This window comes from Castanea sativa, chromosome 3 (assembly GCF_040712315.1).
Source record: "Castanea sativa cultivar Marrone di Chiusa Pesio chromosome 3, ASM4071231v1".
Taxonomy (NCBI): domain Eukaryota; kingdom Viridiplantae; phylum Streptophyta; class Magnoliopsida; order Fagales; family Fagaceae; genus Castanea; species Castanea sativa.
In genome coordinates this window covers 41126278-41140970 of record NC_134015.1, presented here as the reverse complement: position 1 = coordinate 41140970, position 14693 = coordinate 41126278, and the positions used below count along the sequence as shown (strand labels likewise).

The following is a 14693-nucleotide window of genomic DNA, read 5'->3' as shown; positions in this document are numbered from 1 at the left end:
AAAAGCAGTTCTTATAGCCATGAAATCTAATAGCAATTGGATAAATTGGATCATGGAGTGTGTTACTACAGTCCAATACACCTTATTAATCAATGGCAGCTTGTCAAAATCCTTCAAACCAATGAAGGGTTTAAGGCAAGGTGATCCACTTTCACCATTTCTCTTTCTATTATGTGCTAACATCTTGTCTATCTCTCTACTCAAAGCAAAAGGCTTAAATAGGAATATATGATCAAGGGAGTCAAAATGGGCAGAAATGGGAGCACTTTTACTCACCTCTTTTTTGCAGATGACTCCCTTTTGTTCTTCAAGAAGGATGATACTTCACTGATCAACTTGCAAAGGATTCTAGATGAGTATTTTTTTTTTTTTTTTTGTCTGGACAGAAAATTAATCTTGCTAAAACTGATCTTTATTGTTCCCCTAACATGCCTAGAAATGAATAAGAGCTCTTAGCTAGATCACTCCAAGTTAATTTGGTACCAAACCCAAGTAAGTATCTAGGCTTGAACTTCAAATTGAGGGGTAATAGAGTGGATGATTTTCAGTTTTGGTTGAGAAATTGAAATCCAAACTTCAAGGTCTTAGGCAGGTAGAACAACCCTTATCTCCTCTATCCTTCAAATCTTACCTCTTTACACTTTCTCTTGCTTTAAAGTTCCTGAAGCTATCTGCAATAAAATGGATTCTTTGGTTAGAGCATTCTGGTGGGGTCATGAACATGGTGAAAGGAAGCTACACATGCTCAAGTGGGACAAAATCTGCCAACCAAGGTGTAGAGGAGGCTTAGGAATCAAACAATTCAACCCAATGAATCAGGCTTTGCTTGCAAAGAAATTCTGGAGAATCAGTCACAATCCTAATTCCCTTCTTGCTTAAACCTGAAAAACAAAATTTCACCCCAGATGCTCCTTACATGAGTGCACTCCTAAGCCTCATCATCCCTGGTTCTGGAATAGTATCATAAAACAAGACAATAAAAAGCTCAGAGAAGGGAAATGGATGGTTGGTGGAGGTGCAAAAATCCCCCTAAATCACCAAGCCTGGTTTGTATGTTCCCCACTGAATTATAATAGTCCTGGAAGACTAAATGGTACAATTGCTAACCTAATTGATCCTTGCACTATCCGAGCTATGTATCCTTATCTCCAATGGTATGAAATCCTAAAAAATCCTTTGCCAAAGACTTGTTCAGTTGAGGATAAACTTTTATGAAAATACTCTAGCTCTGGGGAATTCAAGGTCAAAGCAGCATATGAAATTCTATTGGAAGACTCAAATCCTCCTACTCAATCCCAAAATGGTGCAGTACACATTCAAGATGGGGTTTGGAACAAAGTCTGGAAGGTTAAAGTGCTTTTGAGGATTTGCAATTTTGTGTGGAGATTATTGCATGATAGCTTACCTACCATGCTAAACCTGAAAAACAAGGGAATAGGTCTCCAATCCCACTGCCCTCTATGAGAGTCGGAGGAAGAATCATCCACTCACCTATTCCTTCTTTGTCCCTTTGCAAGGGCTTGTTGGCATGGCTCAATTCTAGCTATCCACTCTTCTGACTTCCAAAACATCACAGTGCAACAATGGGTTGCACAATTGCTGCTTAGACACAATACAAAAGAGGAGGCAGCTATGGAATACTTGCAAGGAATTTTCATTAATTTATGGGCTATATGGAAACATAGGAGCTTGGTTGTTCATGAAGGCAAAGATCCAAATCCTATTGAAGTAGTGCTAATGGTAAAACTCTATCTTGAAGGTACAAGGACTATTATGCAGCTCAACCAACCAACAACAGGCACACCAGAAGTTCAAATCCAGGTCCTCAGACAGCAGCAAGACAGTGGCAATAAATTATAAAGATTGCTAGTGCTTGGAGAGAGAAAGCCAAGAGGTGTGCCTATGCTTATGAAGCAAAAAACTTGCAGGGAGACATTATGTTATGTGGAGCAGCTAGTAGTTTAGCAAGGTCTAAGTATGGGGCGACGAAGGAAGCTATGATGGAGGCACGACTGACAGCCAAAACTCATTGCTTTTTTCAAATTTTGATTTTATCTAGCAGCAAAGGTTTGGTCCAAGTTTTGAATAGTGCTAAAAGCTCAAGTTGGCAAGAAACTCCTATGTTAGCTGATATGAGCTTTATGCAGTAAAATGGATTAAACTATAAGTTATGTATTGCTCCTAAAGTAGTCTTAGGTCAGGTTTGTGATGTAGCAAAGATGGCAACTAGAGTGCCTACTCAATATTGCTGGTACAACCCAACTGTTTTGTGAAGCTGAACTATGTTTTCTTGGTTTCCCTGTGAATGGTATAAAAAAAAAAAATTACTTCCCGCCTGGACTTTTGAACTAACAGCTGTCAACCATTATTTACAAACTAGCTCCTAAACTAAAAGTAGTTTACGACATAAACTAAACGATCTGTAGCTTTGGAACTTCTTTCTTCCTATCTTCTGTTTCTGCTGTAGCTTTTGTAGTAGCTTTCTTATTAACTTTCTTTTGCTTAGATGAAACTTCCTTTGATTCAACTTCAGTGCTTTCACAGACATAATTTTGTCTCACAATGTTTTTGATGACTTTGGTATTTTAGACTAAGTATGGTGGGAAAAAAAAGTGATGACTTCGTATGAAAATAATTGTTCACCACTTAAAGTTGACTACTTCAACAAATTATGGCAAAAATTGTGATAAATATTGTGATATTAGAAGAAATGTTATATTTTTGGTGTTTCTTTTCTTTTGAACATTCCATGGAAAACAAGAAAATGAGCTGGATGCACCCGAAATATGGATCAATATACAATAGGCCATCATGGCTCTCACTGCTCAGAAACTAGGGGCTTTATTAGTTAGTTAAGTCCAAACTATTTTTTTTCTCAAAAAAAAAAAAAAAAAAAAAAAGAGTCCTAGCTAACTGATGTAGTACACAACTTACTATTTAATTATTAAAATTTATTAATTTTAGTATTTAATTTGTAATGTTCGATATTTTAGGTTTAGGGAAATGCTTTTTTGGTCAAATTTGGTTTATGTTATGATTAGATATTAATTAGGAGTTATTTTAGAATATATTTTCTTGTCTCTCAAGTTTTATGGAGCCCATAAATAAGCCCCTAAGTTTGTAAGTTTTTTTTTTAACAATTATTGATATTAATAAAAATTCAAACTTTTGTTTATTGTTTCTCTGGTGGATTCTAGAACCTTTTCTCCTTGTGGATTCAAGGAACCCTCGTGGTTTCGAGGTTATTTTCAAAGGCAAACATGTTTTATTTCTTGTTTTCTAGAATTAGACGTGTTCTACTTCTTGATGCTTCCGCATCCCCGTAAGTTGGTATCAGAGCCTTGACTTATCCTGATTTGGTGGCTAATGTTTGAGACAGTAGCAATTCCGGTGACAAAAAACTTAGCAAGTATTATGTGACGTATAGCTAGCACTCACAAATATCTTTGCTAGGATGCCTTTGTTGGAGCATGGAAACTGTAAGTGCACAATTGCACCTGGACCCAAAGATAGACGTGGGCTCAGGTCCAATGAGCCTTTAGCAATAAGATTTGTAGAGTGTGGATTTGAAATCTAGGTTCAGGATGTTGGAAATTCAACTAACAGACTAAAATGTTAGAATCCGTGCAAATGATGAGCAAATATGACAAAAAGATCTCCTCGGACGTAAGCCGAGGACGATTCGTAGATATATGTTCTCTTTCTAGGCCAATGTTTACAATCCTTAACTCCTATTTTTCTTTAGCAGAAAGGTACCGATCCCTTTCTCCTTCCCCTCTTGACTATTTATATACTTCTTCTTCTTGGCTCTTCCACGTGTCCTACAAATCTTCCACTTAGATCCTTATCACATCCGCCACCTTTTTGAAGTCTTCAAATAATAGCAGAAAGGCTGAATTCTACTATTCAATGGTCATCTCCCTATTAATGCGGCTAGAAGGTAGATGCAAAGTCTTTAATATGGAGGAAGCAGCCTTTTCCCTAGATATTTATCTCATATCCTTGCATCTTAGAGGGTCCTCAGATTACCCTCTTATCCATTAGTTTCTTCAGGATTCTGCCTTCAAACCCCTTGACGAATCCCAGGATGTTTGTCGAGCCCATCCAAGGAGATATTCATCCTCGAACAGCTCCTCGGACGTCTGTAGTGTAGGCTGACTCGTGGCTTAGGGGCCCAAGGACAAAAACAAACTGGTACCAATTGATCAAGCCCATGGCCCATTTGTTTATTTAATAACTCTTACCTCCCACAGAAACAATAGACATAACTGTCGCGGAGACATAACTCACGAGCAACCTATAGGTAAGCAAATTTCATATAGGCCTTATAGAATAATTGCAAGTTTTAATGGTTATTTTTATAAAATAAATTTTCTTGATTGGTTAATTGATCTAGAGGATTTATTTGACTATGAGAATATTTGTGATGAGAAAAAATGTTGAAATTGCTTTGTATAAACTTAGTGAGTATGCCTTATGGTAGGAATGAATACAGACTAATAGAATCCGACAAAGTAAAGACAAAATTCATTCATGGCCAAGGATTAAAAAGGTGCTTGCTATCAAAATATTATCCTTTGGATTGAGATGAATTTTTGTCATATACAAAACAAGATTATTATTGGCCAAGAAGTTCAAACTTGAATTATTTTGAAGAACCATATATTCCTCCATCAAGAGAAGAATTGTATGTTGAACAACATATTTTTCTTGAAGAAAATATAGAGATTACTGAGGAAATTAATGAAGGCATTGTTATAGAAGAAGAATTTGATTAAGGTTGTGGAGGAGATTAATGAAGACCCTATTATAAAGAAAGATCTTGAAGTCGAGACAGCAGAGACAATTGAAGAAGAAATTGATGATGAAAGTTTTAAGGATCTCAATGAAATCAAATCATATGATTGTCAATCTCAAGATCCTTTTTATTTTGGTGCTAAGCGATTCATTGAACTATATTGATTTTGTTGGGGTTGATAGATTTGATTCAATTGTCATCTCTTATTCGGTAAATCTCTACAATTACATGAAGATCAAGGAAAAAGAAATTCAAGTTAGTTCGTTTATTCCATTGATGAGTTTCATGTATAGAATGAAGATCAAGGGGCTCAAGTTTTCGAAGTATTTGTTTATTTGGAGCGGAAGATTTCAAATTTCAAATATGAACTCAAGGACAAGTTTGTTTCAAGAGGAGAGTTCTGATGTAGAACACAATTTACTATTTAATTTATTGTAATTTATTGATTTTGGCATTTAATTTGTAATTTTCGATATTTTCTTGTCTATCAAATTTTACGAAGCCCTTAAATAAGCCCCTAACTTTGTAAACATTTTATTTTTTTTTGTAACAATTATTGATATTAATAAAAATTCAGACTTTTGTCTATTATTTCTCTGGTGGATTCTAGAACCCTTTCTTCCTGTGGATTCAAGGAATCCTCATGGATTCGAGGTTATTTTTAGAAGTAAATGTGTTTTATATTTTTTTTTTTTCTAAAAGTAGACATATTCTGCTTCTTGACACTTTTGCATCTTGCACCACTAACTATTTAGAGTTTAGGAAAGGTTCATGGGCTTGACCCATAAGTGTGCTTGAGGCTAGGTAAGTAAGTAAGTCAATTCTACCATCCGGTGACCAACATCACAACAAAAAATTCTAGTAACACAAAAAAGGTATAGAATTTGTCATAAAAGTTGGTGTGGTAGATTCTTAGTAGTTGAAAAAAAAAGAGTAAGTTTATGTAAAAGTGACAAACGACCATCATAGTCTACTTCTCAAAATAATTATAACAAAAATTATAACTTTTTACATGGTTCTGTAATTACTCATATTAATTAAGGATTGTTTTAACGGGCACCGTAATACTTAGTTTTTATGATAGTCTGAAAGCACTTTATGTAGTCTTTTTACTAGATATTGGGTCAGCTTTATGGGAAGAAAGAAAAATAATAAAGAGACCAAAATACCCTTTTTCGCATCTCTCACCAACTTAAGCCCTTATTCATATTTCTATGTTTATCCTTAAAAAAAAAAGGAAAGAAATTTTTTTAAAAACTCAAGCGTCTCTCACAGGAAAACAACACCAAACATCTTACAGAAAAAAAAAAAAAAAACTAAAATCATAATCCTCAGACAGGAAACCAACATTAGTACATCCAATAAAATTTAAAAAAAAAAAAAAAAAAAAAAACCCATCTCACAAGAAACAATTAACATTAGCAAATCCAAAAAAATAAAACCATCTCACTGGAAAACAACCAACATCAGTACATCAAATAAATAAAAAAATCATAAGAACATAAGAGAAATGCCTGAGATGCCGTCAAAATCAGTGGTGGCGCCACGTTGAAGGGAGGTTTTTCAAATCAAGGTTTTTAATATCGGAATTAAGGGAGATGAACTGGGTTGATGGTGGGGAAATCAAGGAGGAGATGAACTGAGTTAAAAAGGAAAGTTGTGAAAAAAATAAAAGACAAAGAAGTTGAGCCAAGAGTTTCATATAGGAGAACATAAAATTTTTAAAAGACGAGAAGGGAGAAGCAGAAAGGTGGATGGGAGAAGATATAGGTGAAAGAAGATAAGGGTAAGGGTTAAAAAAACGTGTGGTTGATGGGAAAAAAAGAAAAAAAGAGAAGTAAAAAATAAATAAATAAAAGTAAAAGGTGGTTTGAGTGGGATATGTGTCCATCATGCAAGGAATTTTATAAAATAAAAATTATAAATTGTGTTACAACACAATAAATTATCACAAAATTTTCACAACAGTTACGATATCAAATTTTTCATATGTCAAAATAAAATAAAATAAAATAATAAAATATTAGACTAGGATTGACCACAACTAAAACAAAAAATGTTGTGAAAATATTGTCACATTTTATTGTATCTCCAAACTTTATAAATTAGTACTATTTTTCTTTTGAAAAAAAAAATAGTTCTATTTACACAATATTTTTATAACAATTTCATAATAAAGTTTACGCAATAAGTTCTTATTAGTTCTCATTTGGATCTACTAGTGACATTAAATTTTTTTTTTTTATCTACCATTAGCAAAAAAGAAAAGCTAATGAAAAAAATATAGGAAGATCCAATAAGAAATTAAAAGATGAAAAAAGAAGACAGATTTGTAACTGAACAAATAAGGAAGAATAAGATAACCTAAATTCACAAGCACATTAGAGGAAGCTCAAGTCTTAAATTTTCTTCTTCAACTCTTTACCCTTTATTTATTCTACTATACGAGGTTAGGGGTATGCAACCAACTTGCCGATCCACCAAAACTGATCCAATTCAACCTAACCTATTGGGTTGGGTCAATTTTTAGAGGTTGGTGGGTTAGAAAATTTTCCTAACCTGACCCATTTATATTTAATATATATTTAAAAAATATATTATATAATTTTATTATTTATTCTTTTGTTTATCAGCCAAGTTAGGATAAAGCTATATGATATCCTACTAACTTTGCAACATTAATAAAATATTTGTGTTGTTTTAGTGGTATGCTCATGTTTAATAGGTTGTAAATTTGCTTTTATTTGTATTGATGTTGTTTGTATTGGTGTTGTTTGAATGCTCAACTAATTTTTTTTAAGTTCCAACTTGATCTAGGTGGGCTAGGTTGGGTTAGATCTTTTTCCGACCCAACTATGGTGGGTCGAATTGAAAATACTCCTCAACCCAACCCATTGACACCACTATCCGAGGCAATTGTAGTAAGGCACTGGTAGATAAATATCAGGGACTAACAATGTAATATCAATATGAATAAAAGTTTAGGTTTGAATCTCTTATAAATGGGCAATTTAAGCTTGATTTAAATTTCTTCAAGAATATTTAATTTAAATTAGTATTTATTAAATCCCTTATAAAAAGTTAGCTAAATTCATTAAAAAAAAGTAGGAAGAAGCGTTTTAGTACAATGACATAATATTAAAAATGATAATGTGAATATTCACTAGCATAATAATGTCAAAGTGGAAATGTAAAACCAAAAAAAAAAAAAAAAGAGACAAGAGAAGCGTTAAAATAAACAAAGGCATTATATTGTCATGGAGAAGCATCTAAGTCCAATGACATAATATTGTCAAAATTAACAAACACAATATTGTAATAATTTTTTTCTTTTACGCTCAAGAGTTTATGCCTAACATTTCAAAGAAAATATTGGATTCAATCCCATTTCACTTGAAGTACATTTTTTTCTCTTTTTTACACCATATGAGGAAGTACAATTATCTTTCTTTGGACATGTTGAGATGTTATGGCCAACATGCTTGCTAAGGCCACAAGACTTCTTTTTCTTTCCTAATTCTTTTCCACCTTTTATTTGTTTTTGCTTCAGGAAACCTTTTGTCTTTAATGGCCTGTTTGGAAGTTTAGAGAGGGAGGAGAGTAGAGGGGAGTAGAGGGAAGGAGAGTAGTGGGGAGGAGAGTAGAGGGTAATTGTTATCCTACACCTTGTTTGGATGTTTTTAAAATTAGTAAGGGGGAAGAGGGTAATTAACCCTTCCTCTTGTTTGGATGTTTTAAAAATTAGGATAGAGAGGAGAGGAAATGATTTAAATAGACAAATTTACCCTTTAAAAATGTACTATGATTAATTTATTAGTTTTGTAAACTCCAACCAAAATCCAAATTCTCATTTCTTTTCCACATTTTTTGAGCAACCAAACACAGGCACAAGTAGAGGGGGGGAAAAAACCTAATTTTCATAGAAACACAAACCAAATCCCCCAAAATGCACACAACCAAAAAAAAAAAAAAAGGCAAGATCCTGGAGAACGAAGAGCAAGCAAAGCGAGATCCTGGAGTTGTAAGGAGAAGCCCTAGAATCATCGCCGACGAAGGGGCACCAAGAATGGAAATTGTACCAAGAAAACCGACGGTCACAATCTTTGGAGGAATGTCAATCGCGATCCTCATCGTTGTTGGGATAGTTCTCCGGAATCAGAGGGGAAGAGTCGCCGTCGCGCTTCATCGCCATCGCCTGAGCTCAATCTTGATCACCGCGAGCGGTGTGGACCTTTGGACGTCGTTGTCGACGGCCCACGGCTCGGCAACATCTAATTTCTTGTGCTTTTTTCGAGTTACAACTGTGAGATTCTGAGAAAACTTTTGTGGCTTTAATTTCTTTTTGGGTGCTCTGAAAATGGAGGAAAAGGGAAAGGAGTTGAAATTTGAGTATTGTGTAGTTACACTTTTTGAAAGAGAAAAGTGTTTGTTTTTTGTGGCTTTTCCGGTTCTGAATTTCTAAAAGTTTAGCTTTAAATTTTTTTTTTTTTTGATAAGAGCTTTAAATTATTTATTTTCTCATCAAACAAACAAAAATTATTTATATAATCAGTTTGTAATTTTGTTAATTTAGAAAGGGTAAATTGGAGAATTCATTTGGTTAATAATTTATCTACTCTACTTTCCCTTCAAATCTCTCCAATTTGGGGGAATTAAAAATGAGGGGTTAGAGGTAGTTGAAACCCCTCCAAACCCCTCTCCCTTATTTCTTAAAAAACTTCCAAACAAGGTAATTGAATTACTCTCCCTCCCTCTACTCTACTCCCCCTCCTTTTTTTAACTTCCAAACAAGCCATAAGAGAGGAGGACAATGAAACAATCTCCGTCAATCATATCATTAACATTAGCATCAACCATATATTCCTTGTCCACTAAATTTTCATCATCCACCACTACCAATTCTTTTTCACTTAATGATGCTTCACGACACCAACGTGATGGTAAATGCAAGGATGAAATTTGGTAGCAATTTTTATGAAGTAATACACTAAGTATGTGATGACAAAGTATATCCCAAAATTCAAAATTCTTGCAGCTACAATATGTCATCTTACCATCCCATGATACTTCAAGCCCTTGACTAGTTTAATCTTTATAATATTGTAGAACAAATTAAATACCATTTTCTTAAAGCACATTGTGTTGCTCTCCCAAACTCCTCTTGAAAAATCTTGAAAGTGAGCGTCAAAACACAATGTGCTTGGTCTGCTAACGGTGACATCGATCTTAAAGAAGAATTTCTATATGTCTCCAACATTGAATCATGTGATTGTGTTTTCTCAATATCTTCAATGGCAATATCAACCTAAAATTCCAAATAGTAAAATAAATTAAAAACTTTTGTATGACACATGAAGACTACAAATATTAACAAATAAAAGAAATTATATAACAAAAGAAATCAATAGTAAATAATGACTTACTTGTTTGATGAGTTGGATCAAGTTTGTGTGAGAACTAACAAACCATTTAATAAATGCATTAATACTTTCCAATCTTCCGGTTGTTGTCATTCCACCAAAACAATGCCCACGAAGGTAACATGGTACCCAAAAGTGCTTGATTTGATGTAAACCAATTATATGTTTGTTAGAACCAATTACATGTTTGTTAGAGAGCATGTTGTATTTTGTCATAACTTGAAGCCATTGATTGTCAAACTTTTCACATGACTCTAACTTGTATAACTTATGGAAGTCCATGCACCAATTTGAATATTGAGTACAAAGAATTGATATAAACCAACCACTAAATTTAGTGGTAATATGCCATATACAAAAGGTATGCTTTGTAGCCGACAATTCTTTTGATATTGCGTCTATAATCCATGGATCTTGGTCCGTCAAAATTGCCTTGGGTTAATTCTTCATTAAGCATGCAAAAGTCTGCTAATCAAATACAAATTTACCAAAGCATGAAAATATTTCAAAGGACATACATTATTATTCTACTAATTAATCAAATAAAATTTAAAAAATAATTTTACAAATTTATAAGACAAAGAATGTAACTTCATTAACCATCGAAAGACTCTTGTTGTTTCATTTTGAAGAAGTGCACAACTAAAGAGAATTGTCTTTCCATGGTTATTGACACCAACAAAAATACCAAAAGACATATCATAAGCATTCACCTTATAAGTAGTATAAAAAACAACCATATCTCCATATTTTTTTGTGCCAATTAAAACAATGAATAGGTGATCAATAAATATGCTCCAATCTATTTTCTTCATCGGTTGTAAATGCATATTGGAATCTAGAGTTCTCTTCTTTAGCAACTTTGCAAAATTGTAGGAGATCCATGATATCATTCTTTGCATTCTTCCTCCTTATTTTCACATAAAGATTACAAATATCCCTTTGAAAAAATGGAGGTTGTCTATGTTTCAAATGCCTCTCAAGTTTCATAACACACATTACATCTCTAATTGAAAGTCTAGCTGCTTTCAATAAGAAAATGCATTTTTCATTACCTATAGTGATAACTTGATTGGCTAGAAGAAATCGCATCTAACGGGGAGAAAAAAATCATGATTGTGGTCTACAACAAACTTAGTGACATGCCATTCTCGAGGAAAAATATCAAATGACTTTCGCAAAATGATACTTAGATGAGCTTTACATCCACATTTTAAAGACTTCCTATTTCGTTGCTCCTTAGATGATTATATTTATTGGTTGTTTACCTTGTCGATGACAAAAGAAATCACATCTTACTATTTCTCCTTTTTTTTCTTTCAGTATGACCTTTTCGAGTTGTAAAACCATATCAATTTGCATAATTTTTATAGAAAATAAAAGCTTCTTCTTCACTAGGAAAACATTGACCAACAAAATGCTCAAACTCATTTTCTATTGAATTTATATCTTCATGTTCTACAATAACTCCCATTTTATCTATTGGACATTCATTCCAATCAATTATTTCATCTCCATAAGTATTATTATTTTTTCCATCATTTGGAAGCTCATTTAATTCAACACAATTCTTTGAAACACTTCCTTGAACCTCACTTGCAATCAAATCATCATCAATTTGTGCTATATTGAAACAAAAATTAAAAAAACAATCAACATCATATTATATGATATATGAATTATATATTACAAATAAAATGAAAATAATAACATAGTCTTGAGACAATTCATTAGAACAAATTGATGAGTCTCACTTGCATCTACATTGTCATTCATTGGTGCTATATTAAAACAAGAGTTTAAAATATAAACATCATATTCTATGATAAATGAAATGTAAATTTACAAATAAAATAAAATTATAATACCTTTTTGAAGGGGTTCATTTCAGTCAAAATAATTTTTTGGAGTAAAGTAATAAGTCTCACTTACAACTACATTCCCATCCATTGGTGCTATAACACATGTATTAGAAATAAAAATTAACATCGTATTAATTTTGATGCTATATTAAAACAAGAGTTTAAAAATATTATATGATAAATGAAATGTAAATCACTAATAAAATAAAATTATAATATCTTCTTGATCGAAGTGGTTCATTTAAGTTAAAGCAATCTTTTAGAGCAAAGTATTGAGTCTCACTTGCAACTACATCATCGTCCATTAGTGCAATAATATACATGCGTCAAAAATGAAAATTAACATCATATTAATTTTAACCTATTTTTATAAAATAATTATGAATCAAATAAAATACAATAGTGGTACCTTGTATAATTATTCCTCAATCCTTCATTGACATTTCTTCATCCCTTCTTCTCTTTGATATTAGTAAAGGGGAAGAAATTGAGTTTGATATTGGTAAATTGAAAGAAAGTGGATAGTAAAATATTGGTAAAATAAGATTTGGTGGGAAATAAAAAAGTGAAAGGGAAGAAAATATGTTAAGAGGGCAATTTTGTCCAAATTTTTATTGCTAGTAGTGTGGTGTTTTTTATTCTATTTACTCAAATTTTTTGTTAATGTGGGATCCACATTAGCAAACCTTAACAAAAACCATATGATACTTGTTAATATTTGCCATTAATTAATACATTTTCAAGATTGTTGAGAAAAGTCGAAAACTAGAAGGCTCGCACTTTCTTGCCTATTTCTCCAAAAGATTATCCCCCAAGGTAATAACTCCTTAAAAAGGAGGAAAAGAAGAAGGAAAGCACATAAGCGTTGCTTTCATTTTCCGAGAACTTTCAGATTAGGCTCAACGAACTACGTGTCCCCCAAAAGCATAAATCGAGGTCTCATAACTCAGCCTAACAGCCAACTCTTATTCACAGTTGTCTAGTAAATATAGTTTTGCCAGTTTATAGCCTTGGTCTTCATAGCTAGCCACGAATATTAAGCTGCTTATTTTCGTGGAACTACATTGAATACTTTCTCAAATCTCCCCTTGGAACTCTTTGTTTATATAATCTTATTTCAGTTGTTGTCGAATTAACCATGAACAAATGCAGTGCATACAACCGTGTATTTCAACATTTTGATGAAGACAAAGATGGTAAAATCTCAGCCCTGGAACTGTGTCGTTGCATTGAATCAATAGGTGGCGGGTTGCTGATGGAAGAGGCAGAGACAGTGATTGAATCCTTGGACTCAGATGGAGATGGGTTGCTGGGGTTGGAGGATTTTGTTGGTTTGATGGAAAGTGGGAGTGAAGAAGAGAAAATAAAGGACTTGAGAGAGGCCTTTGAGATGTATGACACAGGTGGAGCTGAATGCATCACACCAAAGAGTCTGAAGAGTATGCTTAGCCGACTTGGCGAGTCAAGAACGCTTGAAGAATGTGTTGCTATGATTAACCAGTTTGATCTTGATGGCAATGGGGTGCTTAATTTTGAGGAGTTCAAGGTCATGATGATACAATGAGTCATGTGCCGTGTAGATTTTTTTTTTTTTTTGGAAATTTAAGAAGGATGTAATTGAGTAACAAACCTCTTTTTAGTGATGAATAGTGTGGTGTAGATATTTTCATGTCCTTTTGTCAAAATAATACCATTTAATGTATTTTTGGGCCTTGTAACAACCCTATACCTATCATGCCCTAATGCTCTCCTAGCAACACGGGCCTAATAGTTCAATTATGGGAATTCACTTTACACGAGGGTGGCACCAACGGAGACAAGAAGAAGACACAAAAGAGTAAAAAATAAAAGATTTGGACAGGAAAAGATAGACTTGAAAGAACGTAACACAACTATTACTGGCCAGAAGCAGCTAAGGCTCTCCATCCAGATCCAATTCGTGCAGCCTCTACCTGGAAACGCAAAGAAAGAAACACTTCAGGTGATATGGCAGAAACCTCCAAACCCTTAGGAAAAAAGAGAGCAGCTAAAGTAGAGGCAGAACAGTCCAATCCGAAAGCAAAAAGATTTCAGGTGACCCTCAGGAATGAAATCACCTCTTCAGTAGTGGCGGGAGCTGATGTTCAGCCCCGCCAACAGCAATGAGTTGTTTAGCTTGAAACTGTCATGGGCTTGGGAACCTGCGTACAGGGAAGGAGCTCGTTGAAATCGTACGGGCAAAAGATCCCGCTGTAGTGTTTGTAGTTGCTAATAATTTTGTAAGATTGTTGTATTCTCATGTTAAGAGAAACGGCAATAGGATAGCTCATAGTTTGGCAAAAAATGCATTACGCATATCATTTTTTGAAGTATGGATGAAAGATGTCACATCGCATATTGTTTCGATTTTACAATTGGATGTAGTTGATTCAATTCAATAAAACTAAGTCAGTTTCTTACTCCGAAAAAAAAAAAAAAAAAAAAAAAAAGATGGCTCTAATACCATAAGGGGGAGCAGGGGGGGGGGGGGCGGTAGTGAACAATATATATTGGCAATCACATTGCCATTTTTTTTATTAAAAAAAAAATTGAATAAAAAAGCTTTTTTTTTTTTTACAATGTGAATGTTGGGTT

At 33.6% G+C, this 14693-nt stretch overlaps 1 protein-coding gene across 1 annotated transcript in view; it reads left to right on the top strand.

Annotated features, from left to right (window-relative positions):
* Positions 1-13644, top strand: part of LOC142628961 (putative calcium-binding protein CML40) — a 45891-nt gene extending 32247 nt beyond the window's left edge. Inside the window, exon 2 of the mRNA XM_075802983.1 lies at positions 13233-13644. Within this exon, the coding sequence (XP_075659098.1) occupies positions 13233-13644 (412 nt within the window). The remainder of the gene's footprint in view (positions 1-13232) is intronic.
* The last annotated feature ends 1049 nt before the right edge of the window (positions 13645-14693 follow it).